This window comes from Balaenoptera physalus (genome assembly GCF_965194825.1).
Source record: "Balaenoptera physalus genome assembly, chromosome: 19".
Lineage (NCBI taxonomy): Eukaryota > Metazoa > Chordata > Mammalia > Artiodactyla > Balaenopteridae > Balaenoptera > Balaenoptera physalus.
In genome coordinates, this window is record NC_138900.1 from 17,526,011 (window position 1) to 17,552,081 (window position 26,071).

At 49.3% G+C, this 26,071-nt stretch overlaps 1 protein-coding gene across 7 annotated transcripts; it reads right to left on the reverse strand.

Annotated features, from left to right (window-relative positions):
- Nucleotides 1-1,440: 1,440 nt before the first annotated feature.
- On the reverse strand, nucleotides 1,441-25,868 carry WTIP (WT1 interacting protein). Of its 7 annotated transcripts, none has more exons than XM_082437883.1 (9): nucleotides 25,049-25,868; nucleotides 22,315-22,491; nucleotides 19,864-19,965; nucleotides 7,597-7,664; nucleotides 7,375-7,437; nucleotides 7,078-7,208; nucleotides 6,230-6,281; nucleotides 5,466-5,534; nucleotides 1,441-2,628 (listed from the first exon to the last, which is right to left on the reverse strand). In XM_082437883.1, the coding sequence occupies exons 1-9, from the start codon at nucleotides 25,728-25,730 to the stop codon at nucleotides 2,488-2,490; spliced, it is 1,485 nt and encodes a 494-aa protein (XP_082294009.1). In that variant the 5' UTR covers nucleotides 25,731-25,868; the 3' UTR covers nucleotides 1,441-2,487. The 7 variants fall into 7 exon arrangements, with proteins under 7 accessions (XP_082294009.1, XP_082294008.1, XP_082294012.1 ...); XM_082437882.1 differs by having other exon boundaries at nucleotides 7,078-7,224; XM_082437886.1 differs by lacking the exon at nucleotides 7,375-7,437.
- Nucleotides 25,869-26,071: the final 203 nt, after the last annotated feature.

Consider the following 26,071-nt stretch of genomic DNA (forward strand, 5'->3'; position numbering starts at 1 on the left):
CATCACGTCAGCATAATTCCTGACAATGGACTGGAAGATGCTGCTTTTGGAAAAGAGCTTAGAGATCGGGGCCCCAAATTCTGGGTGTTCGGTGAAGTGTAATAACTAGGAGCCTGGCTTATTCGTGTAGCTGAGATCGGAAAGATGTGACCAGGAATTAAAGCATCGGGCAGGGGGTGGGTCCAGGCAGAGTGAACTGCATGTGCAAAGGCTCTGGGGTTAGAGGGATGGTGGCGGTCACCAGCCCTGGGAGAAGGCAATAGAGGGTCATGGAGCCCAAAGAGAAAGGGCAAAGTATGGCCAGAGGTAAAGCCACTGCCCCCCAGCGTCATGCATTCCCTTGGCTCTGACTTTTGATAAAGTTTGGCACATGAATTCAAAGGAGGCTCCATGCTGTGATGACTCAGTCCAGCTGGATGGGGGAGCATAGTAACCAGGATGGAGCAGGTGTGGAGAGTGATGGTGGTCCCCATGGCAGGAAGATCAGGGACCACCTCCACAGCAGACACAAAGAAAGAGAAAAAAGTAGAGCTGAATTTGCAACAAGGAGAAACCAAGGCCAAAGCAGCTTCGACATTGGAAGCAATCAGAAGAAAGCTTTGCAATGTAATTGGCTAGAGAGCAAAGCAGCCCAGCTCAAGAGGAAGAGAAAGCCAGAAAGAACCTCCCATTCCTGGAATTTACTGTCTCCTGCCCCACTGGGATCACCTCCTCCAAGAAGCCACCTTGATCCTGTTAGGTCCCTTCCTCAGGAGCCACACGCTTCCCCTATCTCAGGGCAACCTCTGCGTTAAAATATTTGGTCAACGATCACCAAACTCACCATGTACTTCCTTCCTCAGCCCACTAGAGGGTCCCCCGGCTCCAGGCCTTAGCCCAGCTAGAACCCGCCGGCTGCCACTTCCCCTCCTACGCAGCCCAATGAGCAGTCCTGACTACGTTCTGGTTCCTACTGCCTGGCTCCCCCAGGTGAAGGATCTTACGTTTAACAGTGGGGGGAACGGAGGGCAAGAGCAGTAGTCGAGGTGGTTCAGTTCTCACAGGAACAAGTGGACTTAAAATATTCCGTAAAAACCACCGTGATGGTTATTGTGATTAGGAGGTCTCTCACCGCAGGGGCCACCCACAAGTGCAAATCCAACATAAGCCATCAGTGAGAAGCTTTGCAATGCTGATGTGTCTTTCAGAGGAAAAGAAAAAAAATCTACATTTCCACATACCACATTTCATTAGGTAACCGCTCTCAAGACACTGACAAACAAAACCCCACGCTAGCCTAAAGTCTGAAAGGCAAACACATATTTTGAGATTTTAGAGGAATTTATACAAAAATAGTTAAACTACAATGTTTTACCACTTTAACACTAACTATATGATATACAAATTGCACATTTGTGAGTTTCTTTTAACTTTCCTAAGAAATAACCACCGTGGGCCAAGTTTTTAGAAGAAAACTATATTCTTTTAAAGAAAATGAAAATATTCTCAAAGGAAAAACTTAATTTAAGTCAAATCATATGCTTTTGTTGTGGAGCCTGATACACAGTGCTTTCCTGTAACGGGCAGGGCGCCCCCTCGCGGTCTCTCTCGACCGAGACCTGTGGCTGGAATTCTGCACGAGGTGTTCTTTTCCCGAGGCCGAGGACGGGAGGGTTTGGGAACGAGGAGCCAGGGATGGGAAGACCGGGGCGGGATGAAGGCTGAAAACGCCCATCGGAATCCCGGTGGCCAAAACCCGCAGTGACCACAATGGCCAAAGGGAGGGCTCCTTCGCAGGCCCCACTCCCTAAGGGTGTCATTCCTCACCCCCTTCTGCGACCCCTCCCAAACAACGAACCCTTCCCACCCACCAGCGGGCCAGGCGCTTATGAGACAAACACGCGTGCCCTCCGCCAACCCCCGCCTCCCCGGAGCGTTCTTGAAGGGGGTCCCAGACCCCTTCTATACAGGGAAACTGGCTCCCGCCCCGAGGCCAGTCGGAGGACGGCGGCCGTGTACCCCGCGCCCCTGCACGTGGCAACGGCCACCTTCAGCCCCGTGACCCAGAGCCGGTCTGGGAGCCTGCCCCCGGGGCTACGGGGCACAGGGGGTCCCGAAACAGAAGGCGGGTGAGGGGGTGGGGGCGGGAGGCGGCCAGGGCCCGAAAGAAAGGAAGCCGTTTGAGGAGGCACAGACGGTGAATAAATATTAGTAGCTTCGCCGCGGGGCCGGCCCCTCGGACAGCAGCTCGGTGGCTGGTGGGAGTAGGGGTGGGGTGGGAGCCGGCGGCCGCGCCCACCCTGACACAGAGCTCCGACACTGACCTGGGTCACCCATCGCCGGCGCGCGCGCAAAAATATACTCGCGCAAAAACACGTGCGTGCGCAGGCTAACACGCGCTCCTGAGCGAAAAAACGCGCGCGTGTGCACGCAGACACAAACACACGCGCGTGCGCGCCCGCGCGCGCACACAGACACGCCCCCAGGGTCGGGCTACCCGCCCCCAGCTCAGAGCTCGGTGACGTGCACAGCAGGTGAGGGAAGTGGGCCTGGCCGGAGGCGCCGCAGGTGGCAGCGGCGGCACAGCAGGTGGCCCTCCAGGGGGTAGCAGCGGCGTCCATCCTCCCCGCTCAGCTGCAGCCCGCAGTCCTAGGGAAGAACACAGTCCCGGCGCCAGAGTAAGCAAGGGAGGGGTGCATCAGAGATCTGTAGGACCCTGCCCACCTTCCGGAGGACTTTGGCCTTTACTCTTTGGGGGAAGGGGGTCAGGAGCCCAGTGTTGGACACCCCGAATTGGAGAGCGTCTTACACATCCAAAGGAGCCAGCCAGGAGGGAGGTAGTCGGCCACTAGGCTGGAGTCTGGGAGAGAGGGCTGGGCAGTAAATGGGGGCATCAGCATAAAAATGTTACAGTTTTTAACAACAAAACAACAGGAGTTTCTCCCAGGGAGTGCAGATAACTAGAAAAGAGAAGAGAACAAACAGCTGAGCTGTGGAAGCTCCAACTTTAAGAGAGGAAAGAAGAGGAGCAGAGCCAAGATTTTAGGGGAAGATAAAAGATGAAAACCAAAAACAGCCTGTCCTAAGGGCACAGTGCAGAGGGCGTCTAGGAGGGAGAGTCTAGGAAAGTTGCTGCGAGCTTAGGACTGTGACAACTGAGAATCATCTCCTGGATCCCCACATGGGGGTCACTGGTGACCTTGGGAAGGGGGGGAAGGTCAAATGGCTGACCTCAGTGGCCTTAAGAGATAATGGAACGGAAGACCTGAAGACATCAAGTAAACAAGGAGTTTTGCTTTATGTCCCTTATCTTACCATTTTTACCACTTCAGGATATTTTATAGGCTAATTTTCTCTGTTTAACAAGTTATGTGATTCGTGTTTGACCTCTAACAGGCAGGAAATGTGAAGGGCAGCCATGGAGGATGGTGTGCTGCAAGCAACAGCGGGGCACCAGGCAAGACCTACTGGACAACTTTTTCCTTCCTTTCGCCACCCACCCCAAGAAGGCCCCTTTGGTCACACTCTCACTGCACCCAGGGCTGAACTCCAACCTGGAAGCTTTGACACTTGTTACCCAAAGGCCCTGAGACCAACATCTGCCCCGCCCCACACAGGTGATGGAGCTGGGCTGTTGTGATGGAGCTTCATGTCCCAAGCAACTCAGGTCCCAGGTGTCCTCCATGTCCTGTCTGGCCACAGCCCCCTGTTCCCATCCAAGGGTCTCCCCTGGGGACAGCAGCACCATGTCTCACAGCCCCGAGGCGCTGGTTGTAATCTGCCTGCAGCTTGACCTGCTCCTGAACCCTCAGCATCAGCCTTTCCTTAAGGACTGAGCTTAGCGATCCCAAGGGGACACTGCAGTCCCCAGGACAGCAGAGCAAGATGCCCTCCTACGGTTGCTGGTCCTCCAGCAGGATTCCTATTCCCTTTGGGCCACTTGCCCCCATCAAGGCAACCTGGTTCCAGATGGATGCTAGATTCCTACTGAAGGTTTCTCACTGACATGCCTGCTCTTCCCTGGGGGCTCTGAAACCCAACACTTGGTTTTTCTCCTACCTCTCGGTCGGTCACTCATTCTAGGCCTCCTGTGTGGCTGCTCTGCCTGAATGCATCCCCGGAATGTTGGAGCTCCCTGGGCTATCCTGAGCCGCCGCTCCTTCCTCTACAGCTCTTCCTGGAAGACCTCATTTACTCCCCTGGCTTCAGTGGCCATGTACATGCCCATGATGGGACTCCTGCTTCCGGCCATGACAGTAACAAGGACTGGATTTCCCGCCCTACCTTTAACAATGGCAAACTGGGCAAAATATATGAACGATGATTCTCAGACTCTGATCAACAGGCAACGCAGGCCAGTGATCTCTGAGAGAAGGGAAACTAATAAGGAGAGCCCTACAATTGCCCAGGTTACTACCTGGAGAGATTTTTCCAGGCTGCCCATTGGTCTCCCTGAATTGAGAATTTGGGGAGGCAAAGCAACTAGAAACCACAGGGCAGAGTATCAGAGAGGAAAGAGCTATGTATGCCAATGACTCCCAAACTCCTACACCTATACCAGAGTCTTTATACTCCAGCACATCCAGCTGCCGCCTGGATAGTTCCGTTCAGGTGTCTCCAGCTACCAAAAGTGAGATCATCTAATGCCTTCCTCCTCTCACCCTCACTCTCTCCTGGGGTTGTAATGGACACCTTCCACCCCCTCAACTCCCACATCCAATCACTGACCAAATCCAGTCCCTTGTACCATCTAACCAACACTAAACTCAGTCTACTTGCTGGAACCCAGGGCCACAACCTTGACTCTACCTGCCTCCTCAGGGAACCCCAGCCCCTACTCCCTCTTCCTCCATTCATTCTCTGCGTGAGTGCCCTTTCTAAAATCTCAGTGACATCGCGTCATCCTTTTTCATTCCTTCTCCATTACCCTCAGGATAAGTCCGTGCTCCTCAGCTCAAGTGGCCTTTAGTCCCCAGCTCCTGCCAACTTCTCCAGTGAAACAAAACAGCACACTCACCTTCACACCTTAGCACATTCTGCTTCCATTGCCTGAAAATGCCCTTCTCCCTGCTCCTTGGCTAACTCTTATTCATCTTTCAAATCTTAGCTTGGGTGTCACCTCCCCCAGAAAGCCTTCCTTGATTTTCCAAGGCCTGCTATGTGCTCTGAAAACTCCCCTTGATAGCAATGGTGACCCTGTATAAATACTGCCTGAGTACTTGTCTCTCTGGAGGATAGAGACTGTCTTTATTCTCTGTACATCAACAACACCCCAACACTGTACATCCTCGGGAAATATTTGACTGAGTGAGAAACGGGCTGAGAGGAACCATATCCTGGAGGGGAGGGAGAGAGCTCACTGGGGGGGGACAGGCAGAATGGGGCAGAACCATAGAGGAGGGGAGCCCCCCGAGTACCTGGGGAGAAGGCGGCCCGTGTGGGAGGGGGACTGCCCTGGCCGCAGGCCTTGCGGGGCCCAGGCTCACCTCGCAGTGATAGCACTCGACGTGGTAGTCTCTGTCCATGGACACCACGCGGACGGTCGTCTCGCAGCCCTGGAGGAAGAGACAGGGCTTGAGGCGAACTGGGTGGTGGGCACATAACGACACGATGCGCTCCTGTCATGGGGGCCGTGCCTTCACACCCGTGAGCTCTGACGCAGGTGCTCCCACGGGGCCAGAATAGGCATCAGTGGGTGCACACGAATGGAGTGTGCCGTAGGCCTGCTCCCACGGCTGCAGCCGAGAGCACGCACGCCTGCTGATGGGAGCCGTCACGTGGGTGTCAGTGTGTGCGTACGTGCTCTTTTCAGTTCTTTGGAGTCAGGAAAGACCACTGCCAGGCCTGCTTCCCCAGGGCCAGCATGTGTGGAAGACCCAGTGCCGGAGAGAGGTGCACCACCCGAGGATGTCTCCCGCACAAACCGCATCCTTCTCTCGTCTGCTCCCCCACCGTCTCAGCTGCGAGCTCACAGAGCCCGGGGCCAGTCCTGACATCGACGGGCAACAGAGCTGAGGGGGCAGTGGGGCAGCCGAGCAGCAGGGGCCACCATTTCCCTCTAACTCATGCGGGGACAGCTGCACCGTTCGTGCACTGGGCACAACACACGTCCCTCAGCCCAGAGGGACAGGGGGCAGGGGCGCCTGCTCATCCCTCCCACTGGGGCCCGAGACCTGGGGCCAACCCAGGCAGGACCAGCAGGGCTGGGCGGGGCCAGGCACCGGACCATCTCCAGGTGAGTGGTTCCTACCTGTGCAGGGAGGATAGGACGGGCACAGGAGGCACATTTTGGTGCAAAAACCCTGGAGGAATAAAGGAAACCAGAAGTGACCAGCTGAGTGACCAGAGGCCAAGGGCACGAGGACAGGTCCACCCATAGTAGCCCCATGACGTGGCCCGAGCATCAGGCCCCCTCGCCTTGTGCAGATATGCTGGGGTAGGAGCATCCTATGCCATGCTTTCTTGGCACTGGCCTTTCATGTGGTGCCCCAATTCACCTCCACCCCATCACCTCCTCCAGGATGGCTTCTTCTGGTTCTGCCCCGGCCTCTCCCTCATGCTTCTTGTCAGTCATTGCCCCCTCATGTCCAGGCTTGGGCCTCCCCTAGCTGAGACCCCTGCAAAGCCTGGCTCCACACTGAGTACCAGGAACCGATGCCCAGCACCAACCCCATGCAAGGCAGCAGCACAGGACCAGAGGTCCGAGGGCTGAGCCTGGAGCCACAGCAAGGGAGAATGATCACCTGGTCACATGGGTACCGGATAGGCAGGAGACTCTGCAGAGACCCCAAGCCCCCCATTCCAGGCAGAAGAGTCCTGGCCTGGCCACCAGAGCAGCGGGACAGAAGCTAGATGGGGCAGCCCAGAGTCCCCACCACTCGGACGAGGGGGTGCAGGCAAAGGCAGGGGGAGGAGAGGACTGAGACAGAAGGCTCCAGGCAGAGATCTGCGCCTCGCCCCAACCACTGAGCACACAGCGGAGGCCAGAAGTGAGCAGGCCAAGGATGGAGGGCACAGACAGGCAGGCCAGGAAAGTACTCCTGGGGAGAGGCAGGGGAACCACGGGAGTCACACTGCTCCATAGCGCCGGCTACTCACGTGTGATAATCTCGGACACAGTAGATGTTGTTCTCCACGTCCACAGTGAAGGGCACCCCGTCCAGGCACTCGTTGCACACCGAGCACCGGAAGCAGCCCGGGTGGTAGGACTTCCCAAGGGCCTGCAGGATCTGGGGGCGGGAGGCACTGAAGGGTCAGTGTAGGTGGAAGGCTCAGCACAGCCCCCAGAAGACACTCTGGCTCTGAGCCCCTGGCAGGTCTCCAACAGGTGAAAGGGTGGGGTCCTTGACTCTGCGCATGTCAGAGGGGCTCCAGGAGCCTGGGGGAGGTTCTCACCATCTCCATGATGAGGTGTCCACACACGCTACACTTGTCAGCCGTTTGCTGGAACCCGGAGTACTGGGAGGGGACACAGGATCCAGGATGTTATGTGACAAAGGGGCACTCGCTGCCCAGCCAGCATCTGCTTCCTGGCCTCAGGTCACCACGTGAATCAGAAGGAGGGTCCCCGCCCCTGCTCCCACCCATGGCACCAGCCAGGGCACAGCTTTGACTCACCAGGAAGTCCTCCTGGCAGTACACTTTCTCACCCACATTGTAGAACGCCTTCCCGCGAAGTCGTCTCCCTGCAAGGATGAGGGTTGAGAAGGGGGTCCCTGGACTGCCGGAACCAGGGACGACACTCCTGCTGCCATTTCTCAGCACCCTCCTCCAACAGACGAGAAGCCGATTGCAGACAAATTTTTAAATTTCCCTCTAATGTTATGTTATTATCATTACGCTAATTAATATTTTTAAAAAATTAAATAGAATATGTTGTTGACAAAACTGTGGTAAGAGGTTGTCAAAGCAAACGTATGAAGACCTGTTTCTCAAATGTAAACTGAAGTTCTGATAATTAAAACAAAAATTTGCTTTAAGTTCAGTGGAATTCAGAGCAGACTCTGCAGAATGAATTTTTTTTTTTTTTACTTTTTTTTACTTTTTCTTTATTTTATTTTTGGCTGCGTTGGGTCTTCGTTGCTGCGCGTGGGCTTTCTCTAGTGGTGGCGAGCAGGGGCTACTCTTCGTTGTGGCGCACGGGCCTCTCTCATTGCGGTGGCTTCTCTTGTTGCGGAGCACAGGCTCTAGGAGCATGGGCCTCAGTAGTTGTGGCTTACGGGCTTAGCTGCTCCGCGGCATGTGGGATCTTCCCGGACCAGGGCTCAAACCCGTGTCCCCTGCATTAGCAGGCAGGTTCTTAATCACTGCGCCACCAGGGAAGCCCAAGAATGAATTTCTTAATCTAGAAACGTTAGAAGTACAACTCTCACCAGGTGAAGGAGCCCAATATAAAAAAAGGTATCCTTTATTCCAAGGATGCCAGGATAGTTCAACATCGGCAAATCAGTCAGTGTGATACATCACATTAACAAAAAATGAAGGATAAAAATCCTATGATCATCTCAATAGACATAGAAAAAGCATTTAATGAAATTCAACATACTTTCATAATAAAAACTCTCAATAAAGCGGGTATAGAGGGAACGTACCTCAACATAATAAAGGCCATATATGACAAACCCACAGCTGATATCATAAACAATGGTGAAAAGCTAAAAGCTTTTCCTCTAGGATCAGGAACAAGACAAGGATGTCCACTCTCACCACTTTTATTCAACATAGTATTGGAAGTCCTAGCCAGAGCAATTAAGCAAGAAAAGGAAATAAAAGGCATCCAAATTGGAAAGGAAGAAGTAAAACTGTCACTCTTTGCAGATGACATATTATATAGAGAAAACCCTAAAGACTCAAAAACTGTTAGAACAAATGAATTCAGTAAAGTTGCAGAATACAAAATCAATACACAAAAATCTGCTGTGTTTCTTTAACTAAAAATGAACTATTAGAAAGAGAAAATAAGAAAACAGTCCATTTACAAGTGCATCAAAAAGAATAAAATACCTAGGAATAAATTTAACCAAGGAGGTGAAAGACCTGTATATTGAAAACTACAAGACATTAATGAAAGAAACTGAAGAAGACACAAATAAATGCAAAGATATTCTATGCTTATGGACTGCAAGAATCAGTATTGTTAGAATGTCCACACTACCCAAAGCAATCTATAGATTCAACACAATCCCTATCAAAATTCCAATGGTTGCACTGTTGGTGGGAATGTAAATTGATACAGCCACTATGGAGAACAGTATGGAGGTTCCTTAAAAAACTAAGAACAGGGGACTTCCCTGGTGGTGCAGTGGTTAAGAATCCGCCTGCCAATGCAAGGGACACAGGTTCGAGCCCTGGTCTGGGAAGATCCCACATGCCACAGAGCACCTAAGCCTGTGCGCCACAACTACTGAAGCCCGTGCACCTAGAGCCCGCGAGCCACAACTACTGAAGCCCGTGTGCCTAGAGCCCGTGCTCCACAAGAGAAGCCACCGCAATGAGAGGCCCTCGCACCACAACGAAGAGTTGCCCCCGCTCACTGCAACTAGAGAGAGCCCGCAGGCAGCAACAAGACCCGACGTGGCCAAAAATAAATAAATAAATAAATTTATTTAAAAAAAAAAAAAAAACTAAACTAAAAACAGAACTACCATACGACCCAGCAATCCCACTACTGGGCATATACCCTGAGAAAACCATAACTCAAAATAAGTCATGTACCACAAGGTTCATTGCAGCACTATTTACAATAGCCAGGACATGGAAGCAACCTAAGTGTCCATCGACAGATGAATGGATAAAGAAGATGTAGCACATATATACGATGGAATATTAGCCATAAAAAGAAATGAAACTGAGTTATTTGCAGTGAGATGGATGCACCTAGAGTCTGTCATACAGAGTGAAGTAAGTCAGAAAGAGAAAAACAAATACCATATGCTAACAACTATATGTGGAATCTAAAAAAAAAAAAGTTCTCATGAACCTAGGGGCAGGACAGGAATAAAGACACAGACGTAGAGAACGGACTTGAGGACACAGGGAGGAGGAAGGGTAAGCTGGGACGAAGTGAGAGAGGACCACTGACATATATACACTACCAAATGTAAAACAGATAGCTAGTGGGAAGCAGCTGCATAGCACAGGGAGATCAGCTCAGTGCTTTGTGACCCCACCTAGAGGGGTGGGATAAGGAGGGTGGGAGGGAGACGCAAGAGGGAGGGGATATGGGGATATACGTATGCATATAGCTGATTCACTTTGTTATACAGCAGAAACTAACACAACATTGTAAAGCAATTATACTCCAATAAAGATGTTAAAAAAAAAAATTCCAATGGTATTTTTAGAACAAATAATCCTAAAACTTACATGGAACCACAAAAGACCCTAAATAACCAAAGCAATCTTGAGAAAGAAGAAAAGAACTGGAGGCATCATGCTTCGTGATTTCAAACTGTATTACAAAGCTACAGTAATTAAAAAGTATGCTGTTGGCATAAAAACAGACACATTCATCAATGGATCAGAATAGCAAGCCCAGAAATAAACCCACACATATATGGTCGATTAATTAACAACAAAGGACCTCACATCTGTTAGAATGGCTATTATCAATAAGACAAGACGTACAAGTGTTGGTTAGGATTTAGAGAAAAGGGAACCCTCGTTCACTGTTGGTGGGAATGTAAATTGGTACAACCTCTGTGGAAAACAGTATGGAGGTCCCTCAAAAAATTAAAAATAGAACTAGCATATGACCCAGCAATTCCCTTTCTGGGTATTTATCTAAAGAAAACAAAAACACTAATTCACAAAGATATCTGCACCTCTATGTTCACTGCATCATTATTTACAATAACGAAGAGATGGAAGCAATCTAAGTGTCCATTGATGGATAAATGGATAAAAAAAATTACACACACACACACACACACACACCCCAGAATATTATTCAGCCATAAAAAGAATGAAAATTAAATCTTGGCATTTGCAACAACATTGATGGATCTTGAAGGCACTATGCTAAGTGAAATAAGTCAGACAAAGAAACACAAATGCCATATGATCTCTCTTATATGTGGAATCTTTTAAAAACAAAAAAACAAAAAAACAAGCTCATAGATACAGAGAAGAGTTTGGTGGTTACAAGACACAGGGGGTTGGGGATGGGAGGAATGAGCGATGTGGGTTTTTTTTTAGTTTAAACAAATTGAACAAAAACGTTAAAAGAAAAAGGCATCCTTGTCAAAACCACGGCCCTAGCAGACCTATGAGAGGCATTCCCATTAGAGTCAGGAGATGACAACACCTAAGCAGGAGCAAGAGGGAACCTCCCCCACCCGATGAAAGCCCCACAGCTCACATCAGACATAATAGTGAAATATTAAATGCTTTTCCTCTTAGGATTCAACAGTATACTAGACGTGCTAGGCAGTGCAATAAGACAGGTGAGAAAGGAAAAACTATAAACACAAATGACATGATTGTGTTATATAGAAAATCATAAGGAGTCTATGAAAAAACTGCTAGAACTAGTAAGTAGGTTTAGCAAAGCTGTAGAATAGGTGGTCAATATATGAAAACCAAAAATATTTTTATATTCTAGCAACAAGTGATTGGAAAATAAACTTACAATTTTTATTATTTTTAATACATTTTACTAGCACCTTCAGTATTTCTTTTTTTTTTTTAATATCTATTTATTTATTTGGTTGTGCCAGGTCTTAGTTGCAGGAGGCGGGCTCCTTTAGTTGCAGCTCGCAGGCTGCTTAGTTGCGGCTCACCAGCTCCTTACTTGCAGCATGCGGGCTCCTTAGTTGTGGCATGTGAACTCTTAGTTGCAGCATGCACGTGGGATCTAGTTCCCTGGGCAGGAATCAAACCGGGCCCCCTGCATTGGGAGCGCGGAGTCTTAACCGCCGTGCCACCAGGGAAGTCTCCTAAACTTACAAGTTTTAAAATGCATTTTTAACAGCATCCCAAAAAACCCATAAAATACTAAGGGATAAATTTAATGAAAGATGTGTCTGACTTTACTCAGCAAAGCCAAACTTTGCTGAGAGAAATTTTAAAAGAGCTACATAAATAGAGAGATATACCACTGCTGGAAGACAGTTCTCCATTGGATCCCTTCCATTTCTGCACATCTTTCAAACGGCTTGCAGCTTTCATTCTGGATCTTTCCAAGGACATCTGTGGAGCAAACTGCTTAGAAGACAGAGATAGCATCTCCCTCTGAAGCAGAAGGCAGGTTGGTTTGCTGTTCAGTAAAAATAAAGATAATGTGCTTCTCTGGGATAAGAGTCAGACAGCTTTGCTGGCAGCCCATTATAAAATCCTGGGGTTCCCTGAGCTCAGGGTTCCTCAGCCATGACACAGAGACCCACCGCGTGTGCAGCACACACCTGGCATCCACGTCACCACTGTGGGACCAAGGAGGGCACACAGGACCGATGTGAACATGAAGCTCACGCTGCCTGCAGTGCTGTATCTGTCCCAGGAAGGTCACGTCTTCAGCCAGCACCCGTGAAACACTGGCAGGCTAACTAGTCAGCTTGCATGTCGGGAAAAATCTTGGACGCTGCACAGTTCCGACAACCATCTTCACGGCTTCAAACGTTCTCATATCAATTCTCCCCAAATTGATCTACACATTCAATGCCGCCCAATCAAGTTCTCAGCACTCTATTTTTTGTGTGGAAACTGATGTGCCAATTTTTCAATTTATATAGAAATACAAAGAACCTAGAATAGCCAAAATAATCTTGCAAAAGATCAACAAAACTAGAAAACTTACACTACCTATTTTAAGACTTACAGAAATTAAGACAATGTAATATTGCGGTAAGGAGAGACAAAAAGATCAGTGGAACAGAATGGAGGGCAAAAATAGACCCATAAATATTTCAACAAACATACAAGTGGGAAAGCAAAGTCTTTGCAGCACATGGTGCTGGAACAACTATATATTCATATGGAAAACAGAATAAGACTCAATTCCTTACCTCATACCATACATAAAAATTAACACGAAATGGTTATCAACCTAAACATGAGAAACCTAAAGCTTCTAGAAAAAACAAAGGAGACTATCTTCATGATGTAACAGGGAACAAAAAATTTTAAGTCACAAAAATAATAACCGTAAAACATAAAAAAAACGGAAGAAAATATTCACAAAACATCTGAAAAGAACTTTTACCATATATATTCCTATAACTAAATAATAAAAGACAACTCCCAATTTAAAAACTGGGCAAAAGAGGGACTTCCCAGGCGGTCCAGTGGTTGAGACTCCACACTTCCAGTGCAGTGCCTGCAGGTTCAATCCCTGGTCAGGGAACTAAGATCCCATGTGTTGCACGGCAAGGCCAAAAAATTTTTTAAATAAAAAGGGAATAAGAATTAAATTAAAAATTATTAAAAAAAAAAATTGGGGCTTCCCTGGTGGCGCAGTGGTTGAGAATCTGCCTGCTAATGCAGGGGACACGGGTTCGAGCCCTGGTCTGGGAAGATCCCACATGCCGCAGAGCAACTGGGCCCGTGAGCCACAACTACTGAGCCTGCGCACCGCAATGAAGAGTGGCCCCCACTTGCCGCAACTAGAGAAAGCCCTCGCACAGAAACGAAGACCCAACACAGCCAAAAAAAAGAAACTGGGCAAAAGACTTAACAGACTTCACAAAAGAAGATATAAATGGCCAAGAAACAGAAGAAAAGATGCTCAAACCTCATTAGTTGTCAGGGAAATGCAGATTAAAACCACAGTGAGATACCACTTCAAATCCATTAGAATGGCTAAAATTAAAAAGACTAAAATACCAATTGTTGGCAAATATGTAGAATAACCCAACTCTCTCACATTTCTAGTGGGAGTATAAAATGATACAGCCCCTTTGGAAAATAGTTTGGCAGTCTCTTATGAAGTTAAACGTACACTTAGCCTATGACCCAGAAATTCCATTCCTTGGAATTTACCCAAGAGAAATGAAAACATTTGTCCACAAATGACCTGTACAAGAATGTTCATAGCACAACCTAGTATCTATCAACAGTTAAATGGATAAACAAATTGTGGTATATTCATACAATAAAAATGCTACTCAGCAATAAAAAGGAGTGAGCTACTGATACATGTAACAACATAGATTAAAAAAAAAAAAAAGGCGGGGCTTCCCTGGTGCTGCAGTGGTTGAGAATCTGCCTGCCAATGCACGGGACACGGGTTCAAGCCCTGGTCCGGGAAGATCCCATGTGCCGCAGAGCAAGTAAGCCCATGCGCCACAACTACTAAGCCTGCACTCTAGAGCCCGTGAGCCACAATTCCTGAGCCCACGTGCTGCAACTACTGAAGCCCGTGTGCCTAGAGCCCATGCTCCGCAACAAGAGAAGCCACTGCAATGAGAAGCTCACGCACCGCAACGAAGAGTAGCCCCTGCTCGCTGCAACTAGAGTAAGTCCACGCGCAGCAGTGAAGACCCAACGATGAAGACCCAACGCAGCCAAAATAAATAAATAAATTAATTAATTAATTAAGAAAAAAAAAAGAAAATAGTACATACTATTATGGTTGCATTTATATGAAGTTCTAGAACAGACAAAACTAATCTATGATGGTAGAAATCAGAACACTGGTTGAGTGGATGTGATGGGAGAACATATGGGGATTAACTGAAAAAAAGGAAAGATTGAAGTTTCTCGGGTGTTTAAAATTTTCTATAACCTTGTTAGGGGTGTGAGTAACATAAATGTACACATTTATCCAAAATCTTTGAACTATATACTTAAGATCTGTTTGCTGCACTATATGTAAATTGTACTAAATTAAAAACAAAAACAAAGGTAAACCGAATATATCTTGTGCCAGAGTAAAGAAGTGCTCAAAGAACAATGGGGACATGTCAAAAGGGCACAGGAGTCAACTGGAAGGGACTTCCTCTGGCCAAACTTGAGACAATCTGAGTATCAAAAAGAATAATGATGGTACTGCAATACATTACATGAATACAAGTCCATAAGTAATAAGAATACTCATAAAAGAAAAAATATTATTTGTCCCTATTCGAGTTTTTTCCTTAATAAAAAGTTTTCAGGGACTTCCCTGGTGATCCAGTGGTTAAGACTCCACACTTCCACTGCAGGGGGCACGGGTTCGATCCCTGGCTGGGGAACTAAGATCCCACATGCCACACAGAGCGGCCAAATAAATAAATAAAATAAAATAAAGTTTTCAAACATCCCCTAGGGAAATGCACCTTCAACATACACCTCAATGAATTCCCACAGACTTCCACAATCAGAAATTACAAAACACATGAGGAGACAAGGTATCATCACCAAGAGTGAGGAGAAACAATAAACAATAGAAGTAGGACTTCAAAAGTCATCAGCTATTGGGATAATTAGATACAGAATACAGAACAGGTAGGTTTAATATGCTTAAAAAATAAAAACAGATGTCCAAAACATGAAACTATAAAGATTTCTTGGACACGACATTAAAAGCAATGCTGTACCCCAGAGGAATGTGAGGAGACAAGTGAAAGACCCAAAAAGAAGAAAAAGCAAAAGCCCCGGGAGGCTCCTCAGGAGAATGGAATGGAAGACCCATGTGTCTCCTCCAAACCCAAAAGAAAGAAATCTTTTTCCAAGGAGGAGCTGGTTAGTAGTGATCCTGAAGAGACAGCTGGCAGTGGAAGTGTTCCCAAGAGGAAGAAATCCGTCCCTAAAGAGGAACCAGTTAGTGACCCTGAAGAGTCAGGAAACAAGAGGGTCCCCAAGAAAAAGAGGAAATTCTCTTCCAAGGAGAAGCCACTCAGCAGTGGACCTGAAGAGGCTGCTGCCAGCAAGAGAAGTAGCTCCAAGAAAAAGAAAAAGTTCCGAAAGTTATCCCAGGAAAATTAGGATGGACATTTCCCTAGTAGGGCATAACTTGCAGAGATATTTCCCAACTCATCCCCTATAGCCCAATAAAAATAAAAATTAAAAAAAAAAAAGCAATGCTGTAAACAAACAAACAAAAATGATCCTTGGCAGTTATGTTTGTGGCAGTATACGGTTTGTTTTCCCACATGCTTCACAGTGTCTTTTAACGAATAGAGGTTTTTAATTCAAATGTAGCCAAATTTGTCAATCCCCTCTTTTAAGTTTGGCAGTTTTTGTGTGAAAAAAAATTTTTTCTTAACCAGAAGATTGGTAAAGATACGTTTCTATATTTATTTCTAAAATTGTCAAGTTTTTCTTTACCCATTTAGGTCTTTGATACACCTGGATTTAATTTCATTATTTTATATGGATAACCACTTTTCCCAGAACCATCTGCAATGCTGTCTCTATCACCCATCAAGTTTTCACACAGACATGGGTCTCTTTCTAAACTCTCCACTCTGTTCCGTTGGTCTATTTGTCTATCCTTTCCCCAGTACCACATGAAATTAATTAATGTAACTATACAATATATATTGACACCTGGTAGTGGAAGTTTGCCCAACCTACTCTTCTTCAAGATCATCTTGATTATTCTTAGCCTTTTGCTCTTCCATTTAAATTTTAGAATTAGCTTGTCAAATTCACGAAAACCTGCTTAACTGGAATTACAATGCATTATAGATCAATTTGGAAAAAACTGACATCTCAACACTATTTTATATACCCATGTTCAACAGTATATATTTACATGATTACGCTATATTTATTTTTCTTGTCTTACTGCAATGACTAGGACCTCCAGTACAATGCTGAATAGAAGACATGGTTGCAGGCGTCACTGTCCTTTCTATCTATCTATCTATCTATCTATCTATCTATCTATTTATTTATTTATTTATGGCTGTGTTGGGTCTTCATTTCTGTGCGAGGGCTTTCTCCAGTTGCGGCAAGCGGGGGCCACTCTTCATCGCGGTGCGCGGGCCTCTCATTGTCATGGCCTCTCCCGTTGCAGAGCACAAGCTCCAGACGCGCAGGCTCAGCAGTTGTGGCTCACGGGCCTAGTTGCTCCGCGGCATGTGGGATCCTCCCAGACCAGGGCTCAAACCCATGTCCCCTGCATTGGCAGGCGGATTCCCAACCACTGCGCCACCAGGGAAGCCCCCTTTCCTCTTTTAAAGGTCCATTTTTCTTATATTTCACCACTGAGTATAATGTTTGCATAGATTTTTAGTAACCAACTTTTATCAGGTTGAGAAAGTTCCTTTTTATTTCCAGTTTGCTAAAATCTGAATGTCAGATTTTACTGACTGCTTGTTCTACTCCTATTGAGATGATTATACAGTCTTTCTTCTTTAGTTTGTTAATGAGGTGAGTTACATTAATGAATTTTCTATTGTGACTCCACTAGTATTCTTCAGATAAGCTCAACTTGGTCATAATGTATTATCTTGATTCACACGCTGCTGAATTCACTACCAGTGGAAAGAAGAAGGGAATAAAGAATACAAGAAAAATTCCCAGAACCGAAGGGCAAGTCTCCAGTCTAATGGGGCTCTTTGTGTATGCAGCATAACCAATGGCACAAAGCCTACACCAAACATAAATAAAGTATCCTAAGTCAAGTAGCTGCAATGCACAATTTCAGGAGCACCATTCCTGTTGTATCTATGTAAGTGGCACCCCCTGCAACTGTGCAGTTCACAGCCCTTTCCAGAGGCTATTACAGGATTTGCTCAATGATAGCCCTCTTCCTGAGCTCTCCCAAAAGGAAAAAAACAGATCACACACACAAAAATGAGAATCAGAATGGCATCAGAATTGAGCAGCAACCATGGCTTCGGGAAGATAAATCTATGACTTCAAAATGCTTAGTGAAAATTATTTCCAATTTGAAAATCTATTCCCAGTCTAACTACAAATTGTGAGGGTTGAATAAAGGCATTTTAGACACAACAGAATTCAGGAAATTTACCTCCCACATTGCCCTGCTTAGACAACTACAGCAAAACACTGGACAGTTTTGGTTGTTTCACAGCTTCGATTCCTCCCTACTTCTCCAAGTTGTGTTCAGTAACCAACCTTACCTCAGACAGCCTGGTGTGTTTAAGGGAAACCTGAATCCACTCCCCTATCCATGGATGGGCTTGATTAGTATAAAGCTAATTCTTCTTCCCTTATAATGGTTCAGAGACTCAGGCAAGTAAGTCAGTCAAATCATAGCACTCCCCCCAGCCACAGGGCTTGGTTCAGGAATGGATGTGTGAGATGATCTGGCCAATGATATATAGGAAGATGTTTGTTAGATGTTTACTGGAAGAGAAGTTTCCCCACCCCAAAAACATGACCAGAAGAAATGGCCCCTCTTCCTCCAGACCAGTGGTGTCCCAATGGAAGTCTCAAGCTGCCTCAGACATTTCACTACCATAAGAGAAGTTGCCCTAAGGATAAAGCCAAACCCAAGGGAAACACAGCCAAGCTATTCATAGGGCCTAAGCCACTAGATCAATCCCAGCCTGAAGCCAGCCCTATCTCTGGGCTCCCAGTTCAATGAGTCAAGAAATATTCTTAGAGTTTAAGCCTCCTCAGCAGCTTTTCTGTAATCTGCAGCTGAAAGCTTCTAGGAGGCAGTGGATTCAATCCAACCAATATACATGGGAAGGCACAGAATGAACACTCCACAGGGGTCCAGAGAGCAACTGGCTCAGACTAAGAAGAGGCCAGGGGCTCCAAGGGGGAACTCAAAAGAATGCCTACTAAAATGGGGCAACTGGAGTGGGGAGAGGAAACTGAAGGATATGATAAGTCAAGACAATGCAAGGAGAAAAAAAGGTTAAAAAAGAAAATTCCAGGAAAAGTAAATGACTATAGAAAAAAGGAGATATAACCCCAGTATAATTCTTGGTTCTGCAGTGAATAATATTTACATAGTCATATATTATAGTAATATAAACCTGGTTTATTGACTTAATCACAACTTATGATGGCTACACTGAGAAGACGGAAGGAGAGAGGGGAGAACAGTCAGCCTAAGAACCTATTCCTCACCTACCACAGCAAACATAAGTAAATCATTTCTAAAACTGATAATCAAGAAACAGCAGTGTATGCTGTTAGAACATGGAGGTGCCTACTAGATGAAGTTGCTAAAAAATACTAAGTGGCTGCCCCCGGGGAACAAGACCAGGGTAGAAAGATAAGTGTTTTTTTGTTATTGCAAAAATAGCTTCGCAGGACTATCTGACTTAACACTGTGTACATATCACGCTTTTTTTTCTTTTAACATCTTTATTGGAGTATAATTACTTCACACTGGTGTGTTAGTTTCTGCTTTATAACAAAGTCATATTACACTTTTATAAAATAAAATGTTTTGTATTAAAATGTTTTGTGTATATAAATAAAAGAAGTCTTCTCAGGGCAAAGCATGAAAGAACAGTAAGAAGATCAAGAGTGCAGACTTATTAGGTCGGTTGGATTATAGTTACTTTTTTCTTTTTATAACTTTGTCTAGGTTAAATTATAACATTTATATTTTATACAGTGTGTAAAATTAGGACAAAAAATATATTGTAGGGAAAAAAATATTAGCCCCATATCCAGGCAGGCAGAAGGCACATCTCTGGCTCCACGAGCCCTACCCAGGCAACCGAGAGACATCAGTACCCTGCCCAGGACAGAGGTTCCAAAACCAAGGGCTAGAAGGGCTGCCTTTCCCTGTGGCCAGAAAAGGGCTCCTCCCTGGCCTCACACCTCCCTCCCCAGGGCCCAGCAGATCTCCCCAGGGCCCAGCAGATCTCCCCAGGAGCCTGGACCTCTCAAGCAGACTAGGCCAGAAGAAAAGGGGCCACAACTCAGCCTCCTCCACACTCCAGCCTGGGCCAGAGCTGGGTGGTCCTTGTGCCTGGGACTTAGGTGCAAGGGGGTCCACAGTGCAAGAGGGACAGGGGAGAGGTTACCTACCACAGGAGTTGCAGGTGAAGCAATCGGTGTGATACAGGCTCCCCATGGCCTGGCACGCCTGCCTCGCTCCATAGATGCCAAGCCCACACTTGATGCAAATACCTATGGAAGAGGCAGGAGAGAGCAGCGATTAGCACCAGGACTGTGGACTTGAATGGACGTGCATCCGACTCCCAGCCCTAATGCTGCCCAGCCACGTGATCTTGGGCAAGGAAATTCCATAGGCCTCCATCGCTCCATTACTAATGGCTAACATGGGGACAGGAAGGGTACCACTACTTATAGGGTTTGCTGCTGTTGTTGGAGGACTCAAAGAGTTTAGCAGAGCACCTGGCAAGTCAGAGCTAACTGACACTGTCCACACCATCAAAATTACAATGACATGTTTATACCTGGAAAGTTGCTCTAAGCCCCTTCACCTTGATCTGCTCGTGGACAGAGGGAAAATCCTTTCTGCTGTCTATGAACCAAAAAGAATGAAGACCACAAAGGCACAACCAGGGCAGAGTCCCTGACCCTCCCAGCCACACCTCCCTCATCTGTACAGTAAGGTCAATTTATTCTCTTGTTCAGTCAACACATGGACACTGACACCCCATATAGTTTAGGTGCCAGAGATTTTGCAACACACCAAACAAATCCCCCCGCTCAAGGAGCCTGTATTCCAGTGGAGAGAGATGGATAACAGGTAAATCACATCTCAGGTAGAAACAAGTGCTATGGAGGAAAAGAAGGCTGATTAAGAATATGTCTGAGTGTGTGATTTTCAAAGAGGATGGTCAGAGAAGGCCCCAGTGACAAGGTGATATCTGAGCAAAGGTCTAAAGAAAATAAGACAGGGAAGTTGCTCTGCAGGGAATAACTGGGTGGACTTGGGGACCACCTCAGGGTGGGGTGCTTGGCAGGCAGGGGAGGGGTGGTAAGGAGAGGGGTGACCAGCAATGTCAGGGCAAAGGCCAGCACTAGCCTTAGGGAACTCTCTAGCCAGCCCTCCTGGAGACCCTGGAGACTGCAGGTGGCCAGCCCAGACATCAGAGGACCTCTCACAGACTCACCAAAGTTCTCCCATGCCACAAAGGGCATGGAGACGGGCCCCACCTGCCCCCTGGACCCTAAGTCTTCTGGCTGCTTCAGGACATGCTGCCTTCACCCTCTCCTTCCTGCTTTTGCTTTCCACCAGATCTCTCTCCTTGACATTTACCATGGCTGAGCGTCTCCCACCTTAAAAAAAACCTCCCTCCCCGATCAGCCACCCCATTTTCCCCCTCCCCTCAGTCAAGAAAGCAAGCTTAGTCCACATCCTGTCATCTCCTAACGGTGCAGATTTATGGACTTTCTCTTCTGATCTTGCTAAAGGGGGCCCTCTCCTCCTCTCGGGTCTCCAGAATATGACCCGCACCTGGCTTTCTAGTTCTTCTCTCTTCCCAGTTCTATTGGGTATTCCCTTGCTCAGTCCTGGGTCTCCCATGCCTCAGTCTCCCCAGGAGAAGGAGAGACAGTTCAGATGCCCTCAAACCAGGCAGGAATGTAAAAATGGCTGGTGGGCGCCCAGGTGAATGGAGAAGAGAGCCATGGCCGCCGGAGGTCACAGACACGCCTCAGCTCCACTGACGGCTACCGAGGAGGAATGCAGGGCCAGCACTTCTAAAGATTCTGATTTTTCAAGAAAAGCTAGAAATCTAGATTTGTGCATGAAATCTTTCCATACTGAAATTAATTGTTAACTTAAATGTTTTGAGAATTTGAAAGCCAAACACACCACGTCTACAGGTCTCCACACGTGGCTTTAACCCAGTGCCATCTGCTGCCAAATGCTCCCCCCTGCCGAGGCTCCTGGCACTCTGCCCAGCCCGGATCCCTCTCCTGAGCCACTAATCCACCTCCCGGATGGCCCCAGACCACCTCAGGTCCAGAAGAGAGCTCTGGGTTCCTGCCCAGAAAACGGCACTTTCGCATAGCCAGGTTTCAGGAAGCACCCAGGTCTACCCTGTCTTTCTCACCTCCAACTCTGAATCGGGTTCCTCTGTTCCCTACTCTGGACTTCATTCCCTCCCCTCACTCCCACTGGCCCGATTCAACGTCATCAATTCTCATCCCACTTGCTGTTTCAACAGCCTCCTCACAGCACCCCACCTTGGCCCCCAATAATCCATCCCCAAAATCGCAGCCAGACTTATCTTTCTAAAGTGAAAATGACCCACCCTCACACCTTCACTCTCGTCCATCAACTTTGAAAACCTGACCTTGTCATTTGACTAAGTTACCAGAAAACACGATGCAAGGAGCAAAAAGTCGGCTGCCTATTGGAAGCAGAACAGAAGGATGGGTCAGAGGGGAAGTTATGAACTTGTATTATTTGTTTTTCGGTTCTGTTTGATTTTTTGCTAAATATGAGCTTGCACCACTTCAATGAAAATACACTGAAGAAGGACAACCAGGACCATGAGGTACCTCCAAAATCCAGGGAGTAGACTGTTTCGGAGAAGAGTTGACTCCACCTTTGGGATGCAGTAAGATCCAGACCAACAAGACCTGGCAAATGCCCTCTGGTGTTTGGGGCTGAGGCTGGGGCATCGCCAGGATGCTGAGCAAGAGCTGGATCAGTCCAGTGGGAGGAGACAGAGATGGCTGAGGGGAGATCGAAAGCGCATAAGCAAAGACGATGTCAACCAGACACTACGATGAGAAGACGGGATGAAAGGGCGGATGAGACCTTGGAGCCATATAGGTTTGGGTTTGTTGTTCTCTCTTATTTTTGTTGTTGCTTAATGAAAGACCCTTATACATATTTATAACCAAAAGAAAAGGGCCAGTGGAAAGAGGAAAGCTGAAGATGGAGGAGGTAGAGGTTGGAGATGGAAGGACCTTCATCCTCAGACCTGGACATGGACTTGAGAGCCTTCAGGGAAGGGACAGGAAGCCAAGACTGCAACTGCTGACCCCATTATTCTCAGCAAAGTAGAAAGCACGGGCAGGGCCGAGGAGAGAGGCAGGCTGTTGAGGCACTGAAAGAGGGAACTGACCAAGGCTAAGAGTGATGGGTGGTGCCCAGAAAAGCACCAAGGTTAAAGACCATCACTCTGCGGCCTAATATAGCAACAGAAAAGGGGGCTGCAGCACTGACTTGGAGCCAGGGTTCTGCAGGGCAGACAGCAATTAGAGGAATCAGAGGTAGTGGTGAGACGCAGGCGGCAACCAGAACTGAAGACAGCTGAAGCAAGGCAAATCCAGGGTGTGGCCTTAGGGGTGGGTGGCTGAAGAGAAGGCAGAGAGGTCACCAAAGTTAATGAGGTTCTGGAGGCCTGAGGCTGTTGGCTGGCTCATGGCAGCAGAATTTGGTCAGGAGAGATGTCCATGAAAGACAGAGAGCAGCCAGGAGGTGAGCGGGTGCCAGCGCCAAGAAGGGATGGACAGAGGGGAAAAAACACTCCAAGGGTGAGGTTTATCAGAGATCTCTTGAGCTCATGCTACCTGCAGACTTCCTTTTGTAAAATGTTGTATTATTCAGGTTGATCTGTATGTAACTGCCACTTTCATAGCTCCAAAAGGTGGAATATCGGCAGTAAGATATCAGCAGTTCAAGCAAATAGCTGCTCATATTTTTAAAAAATCAGGAAAATGTTACCTAGATCTGGCTTCTCTTAAAAAAGAAACCGAAGATCTATCATCACTCACCTCCCACTCCCACGTGGCTTCAACGGGAGCAGCAGGTCCCATTAGAAAGGATGACCCATCAGCCCCTTCACTTCTCCCACTACCTGCCCCGGTCTTCACACAAAGATTCAGGAGTAGCTACGGAGGCCCAGAGAACACACCACTGCCCAGGCCCTGCATCGAGTGGGGACAGGAAAAGGGGCGGTCCCCCCCGGGAGAGAGCGCAGGAATCTCATTCTCTTCAGAAGGCAGCCCAGCTTCTGCTCCTGGTACCTGCTTGGCATGAGAGGCAAAGGCTTCCTACTCCCTCCCTGCTCCCAGGTGGTCTGACAGCAGCCACAGGACCTACCAGACCACAAATTCTCACCGTGATGCTCCTAGATGAGCAGGTCCCCTCCCAAAGGCAGGACAACCCTTTGGCCTACACACTCCCTTGACCACCTGACCCCTCCTGGGCTGCAACCCCAGGGAGCATAACGGAACTGTACACATCCTTACTTGTCTCCTTTTGCCCACATTCTTCCCTCGGCCTGCAATGCCCCCATTGCCTGTCCCATACAACCTCCTTCCCTCTCAAGATCCAGTTCAGGGCAGTCCTGAGCTGCTAGCTGGAATGAACCATGAAATACAAACTCCAGGACAGCCTCAGTCCCAGACATGATAACCACCACCCCCTCCAAAGCCAGGTGCCTGCTTATCAGTAAGGGAGGGAGGGAAGCCCCTCCCCAGGCCTCCTCTCAGAACCTCAAGCCTCAAGCTGTCCAAAGGACTTGGGATCCAAGGGCCAAGATCAGACTGGGAAAGGGAGGCTGTCAGAGACTGGTGGTCTTTGCAAATGATGTGAAGCAGGATTCCCTTCGGAAACATCCCATATACACAGCACAGCTGAGAGCGAGGACAGCCCAGTAGGACCAGCTTAGTCTCCCCCACTCCCCCCCAGCGTGGGCTTCTCCTCCCTCAAAGACTCTACTTCCAGCCACTACCATTATCAAAGCCTCAGGTCAGGCGGGCTCCGGTGGTATCCAGGCCACGCCACCTCCCTGCCCCTGTTCACAGCCCGTACTGCTGGGGGAAGGGAAACACACAGCTTCGGCTGACCAGCTGATCACAAAGCATCGAGTACGATGAGCTGAGGTAAGTGCCAAGAGCTAAGAAGAAATTATTCAGAAATAGCTTTTTCTGCCTATTAACGTGACTTTTTCTGTAAGTTAGGGGCAACACATCCACTGACTTTGCCAGAACTCCCGGCCCGGACACCCAGAGGCTAAGCCACTGTCCTAAAACAAGCCCCAGACCTGGAGGTTCACACACACACTCCGTCTGCGAGAACAAACGTCGCCAGCTCCCCAGCCCCAAGGGAGGGAGACACGCTTTTTGCAGCCCGGTCCCTCGTCCGAAGCCCAGCCCCGGGCCCACCCAGCGCTCTCCTCGGCCGAACCGGCCGCCTACCCGGAGGTCGTCCCCGACCCCCGACGAGGACAGCGGAGGCCCGGGGCCCGGGCGCGCGGGCCGCGCGGCCGCGCTCGCTCACCGAAGTAGTCCCGCGCCGTGCGCGCCTCCAGCGCCCGCTCCAGCTCTCGGGTCAGCGCCTCCAGCCGCCGCTCCGCCGAGCTCGGGGCGCCCTCCCGGCCCGGGGGCAGCTGGAGCGAAGGCAGAGCGAAAGGGGCCGGCCCGGCGGGCTCCGGGGAGCGAGCCGGCGCGGAGCAGGCGCCGGGCAGGAGCAGGTCGGGGTAGGCGCCGGCCGAGCCGCGGGAGCCGAGGCTGGACACGCTGGAGCGCGCGCTGCCCACCGACGGCGGCCCGGGGCCCGGGCGCGGATCCGAGCGGCCCGAGCGCGGGCTGCCGTGGCGCTGGTCGTAGCCCAGGCTGATTCCGCTGGAGCGGGCGCTGCCGCTGCCGCCGCCGCCGCCGCCTCCGTCGGAGCCCGCCAGGCTGGCCCGCGGGCTGCCCGCCGGCTGCGCGCTGAGCTCGGGGGCCGCCGCGCGCCGCGGGCCTCGCTCCCCGCGGCTCAGTCCGTCCACCCCGGCCTCGGGGCCGCCGCCGCCGCTGCCCTGCCCTCTGCGGCCCAACGCCTGCGCCGCCTCGTCTCCCGGCCCGGGCCGCGGCCCCCGCCGACCCCGGCCCGGAGAGTCGCTGCCCGGCTCCAGCTCCCGCAGGGCCAGCCCGGCCAGGAGCAGAGCCGCCTCGTCCGCGGCCGCCCGGGAGCGCTGCATGGCCCGGCCCGCCGGCCCCGGCGCGTCACCTCCGCCTCCGCTTCCCGCCGCCGCTCCGGCCGCGCCGCCGCATCGTCCGCCCGAAGCCCGGAGCCCGCCCCGGGACCCCTGGGCGCGGGGCGGGGCCGGCGCCGGGCCGGGGTCGCTCTGCGGGCCACGCGCGGTCCGGGGGCCGCGGCGCTCCGCTCGGTGGCGCGCGCGGCGGAGGAATGTGCGCTCGGAGGCGCCGGGCCGCGTCCCCTCCTCCCTGCGGCTGGGCGGGGGGCGGAGGGACTCCTTTGTGGGGGCAGGAATGCGAGGAAGGAGACGGCGCTGCGGCCTCTGGAATGTGGGGGGAGTGG